The sequence below is a fragment of the Hyperolius riggenbachi genome, chromosome 4 (genome assembly GCF_040937935.1).
Source record: "Hyperolius riggenbachi isolate aHypRig1 chromosome 4, aHypRig1.pri, whole genome shotgun sequence".
Classification (NCBI taxonomy): Eukaryota; Metazoa; Chordata; class Amphibia; order Anura; family Hyperoliidae; genus Hyperolius; species Hyperolius riggenbachi.
Window position 1 is genome coordinate 311,998,966 of NC_090649.1, and position 20,241 is coordinate 312,019,206.

Sequence of the window (20,241 nt, forward strand, 5' to 3'; positions counted from 1 at the left end):
TGATTTTATTAATTATCAAAATTAGAATACACAATAAAAAAGAAGAAATTCGCACATTAAAACAACAAGCAACCCACTAGCCGTCACCACACTACCCACTCATACCAACATCTGCACATGCCCATGCACCCCTGATGAAATGGCTCAAGTATAGGGACTCAAATATCAGCTGATTCACATTAGATGGTGGTCATGGAAGTTCATATGTGGGACATCTTTTTGATGTCAACAGTTGGTAAAAAACTGATAAAGCAAAGTCCAGCCGAACCCAGCAAAGTATGTCAGGCTGATATAAGGATAAAAATAATCAGCCAGGACAAGCAGATCTCCTCCAATGCTAGTCTCAAGCAAGCAGTCCCAAAGGCACAGACAGGAAGCAACGGACAGCTGCAGGAAAGCGGCAGATCAGAAGCAAAGTTCAGCAAAGTATAAGCAGGAGCGACAAACACTGTGCTTGCCAATATGCGGAGCAAAGCGTAAACATGACATATACTCCCAACGAGGGCAATGCATACAGTACCAAATGATGGTGTTTCATCAGCTCCAATCCGGATGTGCAGAGAAGGATATTGGAAACAAAGCAGCTCACTCCTATAACAGGCAGCAGGTAGACATCGTCGCTTCACAAGTTGTTTGCAGGAGACGTGCTGGGAAAGGCAGAGTCCAGCCTAGGGGTGTATTCATCAGGCAGCATAGGGTGACATGGCGAGCAAGTGCGGGCAGCCTCAGGACGCAACACCACGCTGTCCTGACATGTTTCACCGGACTTCCGGCTTTCTCAAAGGGGGGCGTGGCACAGACAAATCACGCATCTCGGCATCCATCTAAAATACTCAGACCAGCCAATCGGCGTACACAGCGCCCGCCCCACCCGGCCCCATCCCCCGAAGGGGAGGGACAGAGGCAAACAGCCTCGTCCACATACGAGCCGGGGGGGGCGGGCGCCGCAAACCACGACAGGCACGGCCCATCAAGCAACATCAGACGGCACATAGACGCACAACCACTCCCCAAGCCACACCTACACAAAGGAGGGGGCGAAAAGGCAGGAGGAGGCCGTGGGACTAAGAAGCCCAGCCATCCCCGCCCGGGGAAAGGAGAAGCGTCCAAGCGACCCACACTACATATACAATGCAAGATATAATTAGAAACCTGCCAAAACAGGTATGAACAATGCATACTCATAAACAAATAAATAAATAGTGGTAGAAAGCTTGGGATTACCGCCACGGGGGGTAAAGGAATACTATTGATTGAAACAACTTTTTTTTTTAATGCTGTATGTTAAGGCACACATTACCACAAGTACTAGGAGCAATCTCCTTCCTCACACAGCTCTGCGTCTCTGCTGTAAAATCATCCATCAGTTTTATGCTAGGTACAGACCATACGATGTTCTGGCAGAGTTACCTGCCAGAACGACTTTTTTCAACATGTCCAATCTGAATTTTGATCGATTTTCTTGATTGATGTCCATAGAAGTGAACGAAAGAATCTTATTCAGATGGTGGTAAGGGGTTCGGGGTTCCAGCAATGTGTGTTCCTGACTGATCCTGATAATGCCTTTGTAAACAATGTCTCTCCCTCTGAAGGCACGTACACATGTCATAATTTTACAAACGACGGGTTCGTCAGACCCTCCCACGGGATGGTCGTTCAACCGACAGTAGCACTTGAGTACAGGCTGTCGGCAGACTAAAAAGACTGTTTTTGACTGATCCGTTCTGCGTATCTGTCAAAAACAGTCTTATCAGTCTGCCGACAGCTTGTACTCCCATGCTACTATCGGCAGAATGACCGCTCCGCAGGAGGGTCTGACGTATCCCGTCATTTGTAAAAATACGGTGTGTGTACGCTCCTTCAGCAGACGCCGCATAGCAGCCTACTAAGGAGATGCAGCTTGGAGTGTATCATCACAAACAAGCCAGTCAGTCAGGAGTAGTCTATATACATCACCGCTGGCTCCTAGTTACAGTGGGATGCGAAAGTTTGTGCAACCTTGTTTCCTAATGATTTTCCTGTATAAATCGTTGGTTGTTATGATAAAAAATGTCAGTTAAATATATCATATAGGAGACACACACAGTGATATTTGAGAAGTGAAATGAAGTTTATTGGATTTACAGAAAGTGCACAAAAATTGTTTAAATAAAATTAGCCAGGTGCATAAATTTGGGCACTGTTGTCATTTTATTGATTCCAAACACTTTAGAACTAATTATTGGAACTCAGATTGGCTTGGTAAGCTCAGTGACCCCTGACCTACATACACAGGTGAATCAGATTATGAGAAAGAGTATTTAAGGAGGTCAATTGCAAGTTTCCCTCCTCTTTTAATTCTCTCTGAAGAGTAGCATCATGGGGGTCTCAAAATGACCTGAAGTCAAAGATTGTTCACCATCATGGTTTAGAGGAAGCATACAGAAAGCTGTCTCAGAGATTTCAGCTGTCTGTTTCCACAGTTAGGAACATATTGAGGAAATGGAAGACCACAGGCTCAGTTCAAGTTAAGGCTCGAAGTGGCAGACTAAGAAAAATCTCGGATAAACAGAAGCGACGATTGGTGAGAACAGTCAGAGTCAACCCACAGACCAGCACCAAAGACCTACAACATCATCTTGCTGCAGATGGAGTCACTGTGCATCGTTCAACCATTCGGCGCACTTTACACAAGGAGATGCTGTATGCAAGAATGATGCAGAGGAAGCCTTTTCTCCGCCCACAGCACAGAGCCGCTTGAGGTATTCTAAAGCTCATTTGGACAAGCCAGCATCATTTTGGAATAAGGTGCTGTGGACGAATGAAACTAAAATTGAGTTATTTGGGCATAACAAAGGGTGTTATGCATGGAGGAAAAACAACATAGCATTCCAAGAAAAACACCTGCTACCTACAGTAAAATATCTTGGTGGTTCCATCATGCTGTGGGGCTGTGTGGCAAGTGCAGGGACTGGGAATCTTGTCAAAGTTGAGGCACGCATGGATTCCACTCTGTATCAGCAGATTATGGAGACCAATGTCCAGGAATCAGTGACAAAGCTGAAGCTGCACTGGGGCTGGATCTTTCAACAAGACAATGACCCTAAACACTGCTCAAAATCTCCTAAGGCATTCATGCAGAGGAGCGTACAACGTTCTGGAATGGCCATCTCAGTCCCCAGACCTGAATATAATTGAAATTAATCTGTGGTGTGAGTTAAAGAGAGCTGTCCATGCTTGGAAGCCATCAAATCTGAAAGAACTAGAGATGTTTTGTAAAGAGGAATGGTCCAAAATACCTTCAACCAGAATCCAGAATCTCATTGGATCCTACAGGAAGTGTTTAGAGCAGTGGTCCTCAAACTAAGGCCCGCCGACCGAATGCGGCCCCCTGCGGCTTTTTCACTGGCCCCCACGAACACAAAATGTATAACTTATAGATGTTGCCCATTGCACCTTTAAATATCGGTGGCCCGCATATAAAATAGCAGTGCTAGCACCACCCATCCACATACTTTAGAAGCAGTCATTCGCTGCCTTCCAATCAAGTTCATTAGGTGACACTGCTGTCCAACTGGACGGCAGGTTGTCACCTGGGTATGCTACACTGTCTGGTGCACAAAGATGTTCTTCGGGCGCCGCATGACTGACTGGCTGCTGCTGGGAGGTCTCCTCCGGGCATGTTTGGGGGGGGGGGGGGGGGGGGGGTGTATCAATACCTAAATTCAATGTAATGTTTTTCAACATCATTTTATGTATGTTCCGGCCCCCCAGCAGTCTGGAGTATGTTGACCCGGCCCTTGACCGAAAAAGTTTGGGGACATCTACTAAATATTGATTTCATTTCTTTTTTTGTGGTGCCCAATTTTATGCACCTGCCTAATTTTGTTTAAACAATTATTGCACACTTTTTGTAAATTCAATAAAATTCATTTCACTTCTCACTGTGTCTCCTATATGATATATTTAACTGACATTTTTTACTGTAACAACCAACGATTTATACAGGACAAGAAACTGCACATAGCATAACTCTGTTTCAATAAATCCACAGACACCCGCGCTTTAGTGATCCAGTGCAGCACACGTGATGACACACTTCCACACTATTTCGCTCACCAGATGCAGACCACCTCAAACCCTGGGTGGATCTATCGCTTTGTTCAATGACCTCACTGGTAATCACCATCTTCAATTTCTTTTAATGTAGTAAACATTTCCATCCATAGAAAATTCCATCCACAGAAAAATATAAAAATAAAAAATATAAAAATATAGAATCCCTCTCTTTTGACTCCCGTATAGCCCCACTCCAATCCGAGTGAGGCTATATGGGAGTCAAAAGAGAGGGACCGGGACGCCGTTTCCACGCCGAGACGAGACCGGGCCGGACGCTTATACACAGACCCCGCTGTAGGTTCACTGATGTGCACTTTATACAAGACGACACACGTGAGTGTGCATTTGCTGCGCAGGTGTTTTATATTGTAGATATAAAACACCAATATATATTTTTCTATGGATGGAATTTTGTATGGATGGAAATCCATGCCACTTCACGGAGGGTGTCTCCGTGAACAGTGTGCGAGCCGCCGATCGCGGCTTGCACGCGTAGTGTAAACACGCGTGGAAGAAATCCCTGCTGTTTACATGAATACAGCGCTGCTGCGCAGCAGCGCCATGACGGAGATCGGCGATCCCCGGCCTCTGATTGGCCGGGGATCGCCGTCATTTGATAGGCTGAAGCCTATCCTATCTGGCGCAGGACGGATATCCGTCCTGCGCAGCCCATAGGGGAAAAGAGAGGGAGGGAAGGGCAGAGAGGGCGGAAATCACTGCGGAGGGGGGCTTTGAGGAGCCTCCCCCGCTCCGCCACACAGAGCGTGTGCGATCAGACCCCCATCAGCAGGTCATCCCCCTAGTGGGGAAAAAAGGGGGGGGGGAAGTCTGATCGCCCTGCTGTAATCACGATCTGTGCTGCGGGCTGGAGAGCCCACGCAGCACAGATACTGCAGAGTGAGCCCGGTCCTTAAGTGGTTAATATGGTTGAATTGTGCTCTCCACTTTATCAGATGCTTTCTAGAGATAAAAGGACAAAAACTGCACATAGCATGACTCTGTTTCAATAAATCCACAGACACCCGTGCTTTAGTGATCCAGTGCAGCACACGTGATGACACACTTCCACACTATTTCGCTCACCAGATGCTGACCACCTCAAACCCCGGGTGGATCTATCCTTTTGTTCAATGACCTCACTGCTAATCACTGTCTTCAACTTCTTTTAACATTCTATTATCCTGGAACCGTGTAATAGCGATCCCACAACTGGCTAAGCAGGTTCTATTGGACTTGATGTTATTGTGGTAATGTGATGAAATTGATATTATTGAGGTAGAGCAACCCTGTGATAAATTATACAACGATTTATACAGGAAAATCATGACGATTAACAAGGTTGCCCAAACTTTCGCATCCCACTGTAGATTACAGCAATATTACAGATTAGATTGTGAGCTCCTCCGAGGGACAGTTAGTGACAAGACATTATATTTTGTACAGCGCTGTGTAAGATGTCGGCGCTGTATAAATACTAAAAATAAATAAGTCTAGTTACATGTTACCTCCTCAGATAAGCCTCCTCCTCGTGTCTCCTGCATGCTGTGAAGTATATTTGTGAGCTGTTTGAGGAATGAAGGATGATTTTTAAGCAGGGAGAGAGAACTGGGTGAATAAATAAAGTGCCCCTAGCACTCGTGTTAATGTGTACCCTAATATAGAGCATAAAAAAAAAGTTGTTGTAATTGTTAGTGTTCCTTTAACTGCGTAATGCATTGTGTGAATTGGTAGACACTGAAACTGCTCATGCCTCAGGCTAGGAACACACTAGGCAGAAACGCTAGTATTGCAGAAAACGCTAGCGTTTTTGCCAATAAAGTCTATGAGCTGCATATGAAAAGGTATATATGTGCATTTTTGAAAACACACAAATTGCTGCATATTTTCAAAAACGCATATAAAATGCACATAATGGCCTCAATTCATAGACCACAGTGCGGAAAATGTAAAATGCTTGGTAAATCACCGTATTTGGTACTTTAGACTTTTGTGTGGTAATTTATAAAAATGTTTCTACATTAATTTACCGGCTTCAAAAGACAAAACTCAGTGCAGTGAAGGCATTACAATAGTAAGAGGCATCCTGACATCCCTTTAGAATGTAGATGTTTGTTATACTGCATCTGCTCGCTCTGAATCTGTCTATTAATCTTTCTTAACCGCTTGAGGACCACAGGCTTACACCCCCTAGTGACCAGGCTGCACCATATAACTTAGCACACAAATTAATCTTGCCCCCTTTTCTTGCCACCAATAGAGCTTTCTGTTGGTGGCATCAGATTGCTGCTGCGATTTTTATAAAAAAAAATTTTTTGTATTATTTATAAAAATGTTTTTTTTTTAATTATCTCTCCCCCGCCGAGATCCAATCATGCTGATCAGCTTGTGAGCCTCTGCTAGGGACAGCTCAGTGACAGAGCTGTCCCCTGTACAGCGCTGCACTAGATCTGAGCACTGTACAAGTAATTTCAGTGTTTTTTTTCCTTTTCAGCCTGCCAGCCACGGCGGCTTGCAGGTTGTTTACGGAGTGGAGCTCCTTAACTCAGTGGGGATGCGCGTGCATCCGCGCTAATCTCCGCCCCCAGGACTTGACACCCATTGGCATTAGGCGGTTCTGAGGGAGCCACCTTCCTGATGCCTATCGGCATTAGGCGGTCAGGAAGGGGTGAACATTTTATTTATTTTCCACAGCTTAGATGAACTTCCAAGAAACTTTTTTTTGTTTGTTTTGGAGTATATTAATAAACCTGTTGTCATAAAACTGACGGTATCTTGTCTGCTTCGGGGAGGCGAGTCCACCACCACCTCCTGAGGGATTTTAAGCCTTTTAGAACCTTTTATCCTGCTGGCGCCCCTGTTCACTCTTACATTATTAATATCCACCCCTGGTGTAGGGGTTGATCCCCATTTTTCCTTATCTACAGAGAGCGACTTTTAATCCTGACTGGGGACAGGTCTAATCTCCTCACCTGCCTATACAGGCAGTAACCCACGTTTGTGAGTATATACATTATTTTTCATTTCCAACTCCTTGTTTTGCATACTATATTGGGCTCTCAGTATTTCTTTTGTCTTTATCGTTCCAAGAAACTTTAAACATGCCCTGCTTAGGTGATTTCCCCACTAGTTCCTCCGCTTCTTCAAACAGGAACCTAAGAGGTGAAACTGCCGAAGGGAGGCAGGGGAAGTAACTTTTGTTTGGGATTTCTCTGTTCCTGTCTGGGGGGTAGAAAAGCTAGACCCTCTGGAGAAGCCTGCGGGTCCTATCAGATTGATCATCTGGACTTGCAGAAGACAAGGGCTGTTTCTATTGGCTCCCTGGTCCTGTCAATCATAGCTTATCCCTCTCTGCTTGTGTGATTCACAGCTGGCTTCCCACAAACTCACAGTTTTTGTTCTCATTTCGCCACACCAGAGGTGCCGGTAAAATTTAGTGTTTTTACCGCATGATCTAGTCTTTATGAATTGTCATTTACTGACGTTTGTTGAGGTATTTACAGCACAAGTTGGTAATTTACCTCACTGCTCGGTAACTTCAGTTTTTCATGCAGTAACAGCCTTTATGAATTGACATTTTCAAGTGCTCGGTAAGCTGTTTTCAGCATTACTGCATGCGGTAATGCTTTATGAATCAAGTCCAATGTATCTCAATGATGACTCAGAGGAATGCGTTTTTACGTACGTTTTTAAAGCTTTTTTTTTTAAAACAAATATAATACTGTAGTTTGCTCCATTGACACAGGGAAAATATAAAAAAAAAATGCAGGAAAAACTCAAACGTGAAATGCAATTGCAGCGCATGAAAAAAAACACAACAGAAAAATTAAAATTGCACAGTGCATAAAATCCATGGTTTTCTGCACTGCCCAGTGTGCTCCCAGCCTCATACTAACTATAAAAGTGCTCTGCACGTCATCAGTGCCTGCTTTGGAATGTAAATATTGACTTGCAGCTATAGTTTAAATGTGAACAGCACAAAGACATCTCACACGTGTACAGGCATCCTATGCATACATCTCAAATGTGTACAGACAGACTATCATAGTTCCAAACTGTGCCTCTTTGGTAACCAAATCCCTCTGTCCCTCTTTCACCCTCATTTGTCCCTCTTTCACGACAGATGTACAGATTTATGTAAATACTGTATATGTATTTTCTACTGAAATGTGTTTGACTCTAAGCTTAATTCCTATACTTTAGGGCTCAAACCCACTAGCAGCATTTTCTAAGCACTATATGTTTTTTTTTTGTTTGGCGATTCTCGTAGGGGCCAAGAATACTTAGGTGAGAAGTAAGGAGAGACTGGAAGCCCAATGGTGCAGTTCCTGCAACCACTGTATAGGCCTGTAGGGAATTTAACCTTCCCTGCTCCAGGTCCTGCCGGATATCGGACGGTCACTCTCCTGTAGTACGATACACTTTCCGGAAAAACTGCAAAGCTAGTACCTCCAAAGGAGGTCTGACTGGTAACGGGTAGGATGATGGTGCCTAATGTGTCTTCTATTTTAGTGTTTTAGAATAGAAATACACACAGGGCCGGCCTCATGAGGCGGGGTGAAACTTTTGCCTCAGGCGGCAAATTTTCAGGGGTGGCACCCGCCCGTCCGTGGGTGCGGGGAGCCGGCCCGCCGAGCTGGAGGGGTAGCTGGCAGGACGGGGGTATTGGGCCAGCGGCGGGGAGGGGGGTCGGACCCCCCCCCTCCCTCGCCTGGGTCCCCCGTCCTCCGCTCTCCTCCAGCCTAAATAGAAGCAGCCGTATGTGTAAGAGGCACGGGCGGGGAGACACTCACCTCCTCCTCGCTCCAGCGTGCGCTCCACTGACATCACTTCCTGCAGGACGCTGCAGGAAGTGACGTCAGTGGAGCGCACGCTGGGAAGAGGTGAGTGTCCTCCCCGCCCGTGCCTCTTACACATACGGCTGCTTCTATTTAGGCTGGAGGGGAGCGGAGGACGGGGGACCCAGGCGAGGGAGGGGGGGGGGGTCGGACCCCCCTCCCCGCCGCTGGCCCAATACCCCCTGCCAGCTACCCCTCCAGCTCGGCGGCCCCCCAGAGCGGGGGGGGGGAGGGGGGGGAGGGGCGGCGGTGACAATTTTTTAAAAATTTGCCTCAGGCGGCAAAAAGTCTAGGGCCGGCCCTGAATACACAAATAATAAAAAGAGAGGTAATTCCTTACCTCTCCAGAAGATATAGACACCAGTTCCACTTGAGAAAAAGTTTTTATTCAAAAAGCAATCTGACAATGCGTTGCACGGGTCATGGCCCGTTTCCCCAAGTCAACACAAAATGCCCCGATAGCACAGGGGATAGCGAGCAGGTGCCTGTTACATGTGATGTTTTTTAATGATTTGAATACATGTATGTTATATCCCCTTTTTATACAAATAAAAAATACATTTTTTTATATACATTGGTTGTGCAGCTGCTTTAGCAGGATTCTTTTCTTTTCCTTCCCTGACACTAACTTTAAATTACACTGAATTTCCGCTTTAGGCTGTGAAGGCCCACACCTAGGGTTAGGTTATATAGTGCCATTTGGATGCTGCCAAAATGCTAGCCAGGTGGGGGGCTCCAGTAGAGGGACCCATAGAGGGCTGTGGCATTCTTCCATGCATCCAGACAGCCAATTCTGTCATCATTGAGTTCAATTGTGTTCTGATTTGGGATTGCCAGTGCTCATCCTGTTCAGCCAAAGTGCTGATGAATTGAACGTAGACGTATCATCATGATGATCATAACATTTGTTCTGGCTGTTGCATTCTTTCCATTTTCATGTAGTTTACAGGAATTGTTGCTGTTCCCATCTATGAGGTTTGAAGAGTATGTGAATCTTCTGTATGCTGTTCGTCTTCACACCCCTCCGGAGCATCCTGACCGTAAAGATCTAAATAGCGCTATTGCAGAGATGAAGCAGTACAAGGACTACATCCTGAAGGTTGGTGTCTGACAGATAAAAGCAAAGGGAGGAATGGTTGTAAAATACTACTATGGCCTCTAATTATAAAGCATTCCCGCATGCGGTAATGCTCAAAACAGCTGACTTTCCCGACCATTTAGCAAAGTGTGCATTCATAAAAGCTGTTTCCGCATGGAAAACTACAATTCCTGAGCAGTGTGGGAAATTACCGCCTTGTGCGGAGATTATCACAACACATGTCACTGAAGATTAATTCATAAAGATTAGAGCAGGCGGAATGTGAGCGGAGAAACCCGGCTGTTTAGATATTGCGATAAGCCAGCGGATAACAGGCAAGCTAATGGAGAGACAGACCTCCCAGGACGCTGCTGTGAGAACAGAACAAAAAATGCATCCCGGAATACCAAGGCTGTGTTTTTTTTAACCCCTTGGGTACCTGTTTTCAGATATATTTCACATCAGAAAGTCTGCATGTGTAACATTTCTTGAAGTTCTTCTAAGCTGCAGCAATTAAATAGATTGTTTAGAAAGAATATTAGACAGATTCAGAGAAGATTCAGGGCAAGGAGAGGCAGTTTTAAAAAGAATGCACATGTAAAGGGATGCTGGGGCTGCCTCCTTTATACTAACTCTGTCTCTGCACAGAGAAATGTATCAACTCAGCAGCACCACCAGTTTAGTGCGGGAATTCCTCGACCTTACATCGCAATTGTAAACTTCTTTATGAATTAGCACACAAAAGTCTAAAATACCAATGCAGTATTTTCCCTCCAAGATTTTTTTTTACCGCAAATGTTTTATGAATAGAGCCCTATATGTTAATTCAAATTTACAAGAGACAAGATTTAAAGGAAACCTAAACTGAGAAGGATATGGATTTTTCCTTTTAAAATAATACCAGTTGCCTGAATTGCCTGCTGATCCTATATCTCTAATACTTTTAGCCACAGCCCCTGAACAAGCATGCAGATCAGATGCTCTGACTGAAGTCAGACTGGATTAGCTGCATGCTTGTTTCAGGGTGTGATTCAGCCACTATTGCAGTCACAGAGATCAGCTGGACTGCCAGGCAACTGGTATTGTTTAACAGGAAACATCCATATCACTCTCAGTTAAGGTTCCCTTTAACCACTTGCCGACCGCGCACTCATAACGCGCATCGGCAAAGTGGCAGCTGCAGGACCAGCGACGCACATCTGCGTCGCCGGCTAATTAATCAGGAAACAGCCGCTCGCGCGAGCAGCTGCTTCCTGTAAATTCAAGGCGGGGGGCTCCGTGAATAGCCTGCGGGCCGCCGATCGCGGCTCGCAGGCTAAATGTAAACACAAGCGGAAATAATCCGCTTTGTTTACATTTGTACAACGCTGCTAACAGTAGCAGCGTTGTACTAGATCAGCGATCCCCGGCCAATCAGCGGCCGGGGATCGCTGTCACATGACAGGCAGGAGCCTGTTAGAGGCTGCACAGGACAGATCCATTCCTGTGCAGCCCCCAATCTCCGGGGAAGAGAGGGAGAATCCTGCGGTGGAGGGGGCTTTGAGGTGCCCCCCCCCCCTCCGCCAGCCACACGCAGGCAGGAGCGATCAGACCCCCCCAGCACATCATCCCCCTAGTGGGGGAAAAAAGGGGGGCGGATCTGGTCGCTCCGCCTGGTGTTTGATCTGTGCTGGGAGCTGTAGAGCCCACCCAGCACAGATCAGCTAAATCAGCGCTGGTCCTTAAGGGGGGGGGGGGGGTAAAGGCTGGGTCATCAAGTGGGTAAAGTAATATTTCTACAAAAAGAAAGCTATCCCCCTCATCTCCATCACAACAGCTGTATTTACCAGCGAAATGAACATTGGCCTCAATTCACTAAGCTTTATCAAACACTTTATCAAACCTTTGATAATTTATCTCATGAGTAAAATCTAATTTTGAATTCACGAAGGTGTTATAGATTTATTAAACATTTTATCGATAAAACCTTCATCCTCAATCGCTTAATCTGGAATTGGTTTGCTGATGGCTGAAAAACATAATAACATTTGTGATTTGTCATGATTTGATAGTCAGATATACCATGCCACTCCCACTCTGTATTTAAAGATTAACATAAAAAAACTGTTATTAAACAGGTAAAAGCCACCTTAGAAAAGGACACGGAGCTGACCCACCTACAGAAGACCATCCATGGCTGCCCTGTAAGTTTTGTCTGGTAGAATGTTTCAACCAAACTCCTCCTTCAATCTCTTTCAGGGTGGAGGAGTTCATATTGTGAGGTGGGAAGGGGAAAATCACTTATTTTGTATAGCCCATTTCAGGGAATGCATTTCTCTCATCCTTCCTCTTGACCACTTAGCCATGCAGCAAGAATTCATGCTAACTAGCTCTGACTGCAAGGGGGAGAGGTAGAAATGTCCTTGTACGCAGTTAAGGTTTTTAGTCCTTTTAGGCACAATAGACTGCCAACATTTCTTCCGCTTACCTGTGGATATGTTTGTGAGGGTAGACATTATCATCGCTGTATAGGACTTCAGAGATGTGTGGCAGAATGGAAGGGTATGTTTGTGAGGGTAGACATTGTCATCGCTGCATAGGACTTCAGAGATGTGTGGCAGAATGGAAGGGTAAGCTGGTGGTCCAAGTGAAGCAGTCAACCCCTAGTCACGTCACTGTGCATGTCTTTTTAATTTAAAATTTAGTTATGTATGTCTTTTTACATTGAAGTGGTCTTTTTCCAACAGGGCATTTTTTTTTAAACTGGAGAGAAGGGGTTCTTTGCACATTCTGATGTTCTCCTGTCTTTCATGCATACTGTTTTTAGAATCTTATAGAAGCAAACAGACATCTAATTCACAAGCAAGATATGGCATTACTCAAGTGTGTTAATGAAGAAATCAATGCATCCTTAAGGTAATCTTAACCATTTCACAACTGAGGGGTTTTACCCCTGAAACACCAGCGCGATTTTTCCCTTTCAGTGCTGCTTCCATTCCAGTATTGATGTACTATGATTGGTTATTGGGGACTGGAGAGTCCCCATAACCAATCATTGTACTGCAGAGCCAGAGGGTGTGTGCGCGCGCGTGGGTCGCTGCACGTTTGTTTACCTTACATCTTTGAATGAAGACGGCTTCTGTTTGAAGCAGTCTTCATTCTACTCGCAATCGGCGAGGCTAATTGGATTTAGGAACGCTCGTTCCTCACATCCAATTAGTCACCTGCTGTGCGGGCTGGCTGGAGTGTGCGCCAGAGTTCCCCGCCCACTCCCAGCCAGTAAACAAACAAATGCGCCTTTCTCCGTCCCTGGGGGTGAAGCGGTGCGCAGAGGGACAGAGAAATTTAGCACTGGGGGGGTGAAGTGGTTAATACTATTAATAAATACTTATTATGCGTGACTTTATCTTATTAGTGAAACTGCAGATAGTAGTACCGTGTTTCCGTGAAAGTAGGACCTCCCCTGAAAATAAGTCCTAGCGGAAGAGGCAGGAACACAGAGACACAGCGAAGAGCATGGGCCGGGGAGGTTGAGGTAATGGTGTTCACCTGCTACCCCCCTGCTTTACCTCCTCTGCTCCTGGCCCCCTCCACCAGAAGGTTGGATCCCCCTGCTGTTTACGCTCTGCATAATTCACACCTCAGGACAGCTCAGAGGTGACCTGCAGTGAAGGCAGCTAGAATTGCACAGAAATTACTGTTTACTTCCTGTGTACAGTATACCTGTATAATATTACTGTGCAACTCTAGCTGCCTTCACCGCTGATCTGAGGTGTGAATTATGCGCTGCATAAGCAGCAGGGGGACCAGACTTTCTGGAGGAGAGGACCAGGAGCAGAGCGGGGAAAGTGGGTGTAATGTAATTTGGCTATATATTAGGGGGATCTGCCTACCCCCACAAAATATAAGACCTGCCCTAGCACATATTTTGAAGGAAAAATTAAGACTGTCTTATTTTTGGGGAAACACAGTACATGTTAGAGAGCACTTATAGGACAAGTGTAGTGAGAGGGATATGGAGGCTGCGATATTTATTTCATTTTAAGAAATATCAGTTACCTGGCTATCATGCTTATCCTCTGCCTCTAACACCTTTAGCCATAAACCCCGAACAAGCATGCAGCAGATCAGGTGTTTATGACATTGTCAGATCTGACAAGATTAGCTGTATGCTTCTTTCTGGTGTTGTTCAGACACTACTGCAGCCCACTATATCAGCAGGGCTGCCAGGCAACTGGCATTGCTTAAAAGGAAATAAATATGGTAGCCTCCATCCATCTCTCGCTACAGTTGCCCTTTTGGTGGTGAAACATCTTCCTCTCCTCGTCCTCCTGTCCAGTAGAGTGTCACCATTGGCAATAGGGGCATCTTACTGGTAATGAGGCCAGTGAGGCAGGCACTAGTAAGGGCACACTCCATAGAGTAATACACAGCAATCACATTACATCCTGGCCACCCTGGATTTAAGAAGCATTTGCAGTATTGTGCGCATGCAAGTGCAACAGCACATATGCTTAACTCATTAAAGGGGTTCTTTCGCGAAAAAAGTAGGCAGTTAAAAAATGTGACAGATGACAGGTTTTGAGCTAGTCCATCTTTTTAAGGGGGATTCTCAGGGCTTTCTTTGTTTTCAACAGCATTTCCTGAACAACAGTTTAACTGCCAAAATAGCAAGATACCAGCCGGCCTCCCTAATCACTTGCACACTATTAAGTCAGTTAGATTTTGCAACTGTTGTTCAGGAAATGCTGTTGAAAACAAAGAAAGCCCTGAGAATCCCCCTTAAAAAGATGGACTGGCCCAAAACCTGTCATCTGTCACATTTTTTAACTGCCTTCTTTTTTCGCGAAAGAACCCCTTTAACTGTTCTGCAACCCTTGCTCTATTTTAATGCAACCCAAGCAAAGAGTGCTCTCTTTTGCTACTTAATAGAAGATTTTTGTTTACACTGTATGCATATGGTACAGCACTGCTGAAACATGCCATTCATCTGATGAACAGAGATGGTCAGTGCTTGCAGTTGGGCTAAATGCACTTCTTACTAATTTTGATTGGCCCAATAAAATCTGCAATAAATGTGCATGCGAGCTGGAATTATTAGCATCCCATTGACCATCAATGAATTGGAATGAAAACTAGTGTTTGGAAAAGCCATACTGGTTGGAATTTTCTACAGCAGACATACAGTGGGTTGCAAAAGTATTCGGCCCCCTTGAAGTTTTCCACATTTTGTCACATTACTGCCACAAACATGCATCAATTGTATTGGAATTCCACGTGAAAGACCAATACAGAGTGGTGTACATGTGAGAAGTGGATCGAAAATCATACATCATTCCAAACATTTTTTACAAATAACTGCAAAGTGGGATGTGCGTAGTTATTCAGCCCCCAGAGTTAATACTTTGTAGAACCACCTTTTGCTGCAATTACAGCTGCCAGTCTTTTAGGGTATGTCTCTACCAGCTTTGCATATCTAGAGACTGAAATCCTTGCCCATTCTTCTTTGCACAACAGCTCCAGCTCAGTCAGATTAGATGGACAGCGTTTGTGTACAGCAGTTTTCAGATCTTGCCACAGATTCTCGGTTGGATTTAGATCTGGACTTTGACGGGGCCATTCTAACACATAGATATGTTTTGTTTTAAACCATTCAGTTGATGCCCTGGCTTTATCTTTAGGGTCATTGTCCTGCTGGAAGGTGAACCTCCGCCCCAGTCTCAAGTCTTTTGCAGTCTCCAAGAGGTTTTCTTCCAAGTTTGCCCTGTATTTGGCTCCATCTATCTTCCCATCAACTCTGACCAGCTTCCCTGTCCCTGCTGAAGAGATGCACCCCCCGAGCATGATGCTGCCTCCACCATATTTGACAGTGGGGATGGTGTGTTCAGAATGATGTGCAGTGTTAATTTTCTGCCACACATAGCGTTTTGCATTTTGGCCAAAAAGTTCCATTTTGGTCTCATCTGACCAGAGCACTTTCTTTCACATGTTTGCTGTGTCCCCCACATGGCTTGTGGCAAACTGCAAACGGGACTTCTTATGCTTTCTGTTAACAATGCCTTTCTTCTTGCCACTCTTCCATAAAGGCCAACTTTGTACAGTGCATGACTAATAGTTGTCCGATGGACAGAGTCTCCCACCTGAGCTGTAGATCTCTGCAGCTTGTCCAGAGTCACCATGGGTCTCTTGAGTGCATTTCTGATCAGCGCTCTCCTTGTTCGGCCTGTGAGTTTAGGTGGACGGCCTTTTCTTGGTAGGTTTACAGTTGTGCCATACTCCTTCCATTTCTGAATGATCGCTTGAACAGTGCTCCTTGGGATGTTCAAGGCTTTGGATATCTTTTTGTAGCCTAAGCCTGCTTTAAATTTCTCAATAACTTGATCCCTGACCTGTCTTGTGTGTTCTTTGGACTTCACGGTGTTGTTGCTCCCAAAATTCTGTTAGACAACCTCTGAGGCCCTCACAGAGAAGCTGTATTTGTACTGACATTAGATTACACACAGGTGCACTCTATTTAGTCATTAGCAATCTTCAGGCAATGTCTATGGGCAACTGACTGCACTCTGATCAAAGGGGGCCAAATAATTATGCACACACCACTTTGCAGTTATTTGTTAAAAATGTTTGGAATCATGTATGATTTTCGTTCCACTTCTCATGTGTACACCACTTTGTGTTGGTCTTTCACGTGGAATTCCAATAAAATTGATTCATGTTTGTGGCAGTAATGTGACAAAATGTGGAAAACTTCAAGGGGCCGAATACTTTTGCAACCCACTGTATGTGAAAGAGCCCATAGGAAAACATGGGCACTTTCTGCATGTCCATTTTCCCCAGCAGCAGTGTGAACAAAGCCTTACTAAACCAATCCCAACCTGGCTTAATGCATATGAATGCAATATGGCTTTACTAACAGTGCTTATGAGGAAAGAGCTGTCCTGTGGATGCAGCAATTTCTCTGAGCAGCTCAGGCTACCTTTTTCTTTCTTTTCACAGGATCTATGAGCAGATCAGTGATGTGGGTCTATTCCTCTTCAATGATGCACTAGTAATATCCAGATGCAACATTTCCTACATTCCATTCAAGCATGTGCCTACAGCTTCCTACCAATTTATGGCTTCAGTTTCTTTACCACGATTATTGGTGGAAGACCTTCCAGATACAAAATGTAAGTTTACACCAAAAAGCCTCACCCAGGGTAAGTGTAATAAAAGTTCCCCATTAGCCTCTGACTGTAAATGAGGGGCTTTATAAGAAATGGACAAGAAAACAAAACAAAGCAGAAACAGAGCTCCTATCAGCGACTTGAGGTCAGTCACCATCCTTGTTACAGTTCTGAAGGACTATGCATGTAGCAAGTGTTCTGGCCATAAGCAGCAACTGACCTCATGCATAGTAGAAGTAGTAATGGGCCAAGATGGTGCACAGCTAATGCCAATAAGCATGTATCATACCATGGACATGATGGAAATTTCATAAGCGTATGCGTGTGTCTACAAAGCCAGTTAGTCGTGAAGTATAAAGAGCAAAATAATACTAGGCACAGACATCTGGCAGGACAATACATAACTTGTACAGGACCAAATCTGGTATGTCTCTTAACGTTACACTGAATATAGACATAACTATACAGTATTTGTGATGTTTCACTAGTGTGGACTAGTATGAACACAAACCTTAAACTCACAGAGGAGAAAAAAATATTTTCAGTAGCTAAATACTGAATAGTTCGTAGCAATGGTGCTATGACTGGCTATGCAAAACAGTATGAGGGTGAAAGTTCCGGAAACGAAATCTAGACAAAACGGAATTTATGATCTTCCCACCCCGGTCATCCCTGGACTTCCCAGATGTGCATGTCACTGTTAACCACACTACTATTCACCCTACCTCTCAAGCCCGCTGTCTGGGTGTCACCCTGGACTCCGCACTCTCCTTCACTCCCCACATCCAAAACCTCACAAAGTCCTGCAACTTCCACCTTCATAACATCTGTAAGATTCGCCCTTTCCTGACCCCTGCCACCACCAAACTCCTCATCCATGCCCTCATAATTTCCCGCCTCGACTACTGCAATGCCCTTCTGTCTGGACTCCCTAAGACCCGAATAGCCCCACTGCAGTCCATCATGAATGCGGCTGCCAGAATTATCCACTCCTCCCATCGCTCCACCAGGGCGGCTCCCCTCCGTGAATCCCTCCACTGGCTTCCTATCCAGTCCAGAATCAGATTCAAGATATTGTGTCTGACCTACAAATCCATCCACAAAACCTGTCCAACCTACATTTCTGATCTTACTCAGAGATACACACCAAGCCGCTCACTCCGCTCCTCCAATGAACTTCGCCTGACCGTCCCACGCATCACCCAGTCCCATGCACGCCTCCAAGACTTCTCAAGAGCCGCTCCGACACTATGGAACTCCCTACCTCCACCCATTAGGGCAGCCCCCTCCTTTAACACCTTCAAGAAGGCCCTCAAAACTCACCTTTTTACTCTTGCCTACCACCCCTCACAATTGCTCTAAACCCACAGCCGAACTCTGGTCCCCTACCTCTCGTGTCCCTACCTCTCCCTCTAGATTGTAAGCCTTTGGGCAGGGTCCTCCTCCTTTTGTGTCCTACCTGATCATGCACCTCTATTACTGTGCACCCATGCTATGCATTTGAGTGAACCTAACTTGCCTAACTCCATGCTCCCATCCAGTGACTGACTAAGCATTACCTGGTACTCATACTGTGCTGTGTGATCTGGTTTTCTTGTATTCCTGTATTGTCATATTGCTGTATGTCACCCCTAAATATTGTCTGTAACCTAAATTAATGTCCAGCGCTGCGTAATATGTTGGCGCTTTATAAATACAACAAATAAATAAATAAAGTTACAGATCACACTGGTAACCCATGTACTGCAATTCTACAGATGCACTTACCTTTTATGTACTGGAAGTGTTTGGGGGTTGACATATTAAATGCCATTTAAGCACTTTTTCCCCAGATTGCAGAATTGCACTTTAAAGCAGAATTCTACATAAACAGATAATTGCTAATAAATAAACCCTTTGCTTATCACAGAATAGAAACAATAACTACACAACTGCCAATGAAGTATTGGGCCTGGAAGTGATGCAGAAGAACAGGCACGGTCATTGACCATTCAAAATAAACTATAAAATAGATTCTAAGACCAATTTCAGATTAGTAGTATACTGTCAGCAGACCATATTTCCTGTGCCTGGACTTTCACTTGCATTTTATCTTCTGATTGTTTCACTTGTAGATGTGAAGAATGCTTTTGTCCTGCAAGGTCCAAAGCGAAGGTGGGTCTGTACTACACCTACAGAGGAAGAGAAGGTCACCTGGCTGTCTGCGTGCCAGAGTGCTATACATGCCAGCATTCAACCAAGATGAAGTACAGCTTCTAAAACTTTCCTCTGTGTTAAGCTAAATGTAAATCTGTAAGGGATAATTCAAGGTCACTGGAAAGATTGTACATACTGTAAATGATATGATCTAAGCAGGGTCAATGTGTCATAAAACAGTTTCAGTACAGGTCACCAATCCTTAACCTCTGTGTCAATACTCCAGTCAGGACATATTTATCATATTGCTGTAAAATCGGATCATTTTATTGAATAGTGTGTGTGTGGCCACGTTAATAGTCTGAGATTTTGATTTAAGGTCTTGTTTCCACTACACGCAGATTGGATGCAGAAAAACTGACTCCAATGAATGCCTATGGGAAAATCTGCATCAGAAAAATTGCGTTTAGTGGAAATAGGCCCATAGGCATTCATTGGAGTCAGTTTTTCTACATCTAATCTGCGAGTAGTGGAAACAGGCCCTCAGGGTTTTCATAAGCTGTAAGCCATAATCATCAGAATAACAAAGGCTTGAAATATCTTGCTTTGCATGAAATGAGTATTTTATATATATTAATTTCACCCTTTAAAGTGGCACTGAAGCAAAAAAACAAAAACAAAAAAACCTTATGATATATTGTATGTGTAGTACAGATAATTAATAGAACATTAGTAGCAAAGAATCGCATATTTTTTAGTTATTCGTTTTTTTTTTATAACATTGCATCACTCTCTAATATTTGCAGTTTACAAATTACCCTCTGCAGTTTAAATGATAAAGCAGAGCTAATGACCCTGACAGATAAACCTTAAACCACCGAGCTCAGAGTAAAAATAAAATTTGAACTTACCCGGGGCTTTCTCCATCCCAGCCCTGGTCGGGACGTCC

At 44.6% G+C, this 20,241-nt stretch overlaps 1 protein-coding gene across 1 annotated transcript in view; it reads left to right on the forward strand.

Moving 5' to 3' along the window:
* ECT2L (epithelial cell transforming 2 like) overlaps positions 1-19,906 on the forward strand; it is a 101,910-nt gene extending 82,004 nt beyond the window's left edge. Inside the window, exons 18-22 of the mRNA XM_068279498.1 lie at positions 9,876-10,032; positions 12,129-12,194; positions 12,818-12,906; positions 16,987-17,159; positions 19,271-19,906. Of these exons, the coding sequence (XP_068135599.1) occupies positions 9,876-10,032; positions 12,129-12,194; positions 12,818-12,906; positions 16,987-17,159; positions 19,271-19,401 (616 nt within the window). The 3' untranslated portion in view covers positions 19,402-19,906. The remainder of the gene's footprint in view (positions 1-9,875; positions 10,033-12,128; positions 12,195-12,817; positions 12,907-16,986; positions 17,160-19,270) is intronic.
* Positions 19,907-20,241: the final 335 nt, after the last annotated feature.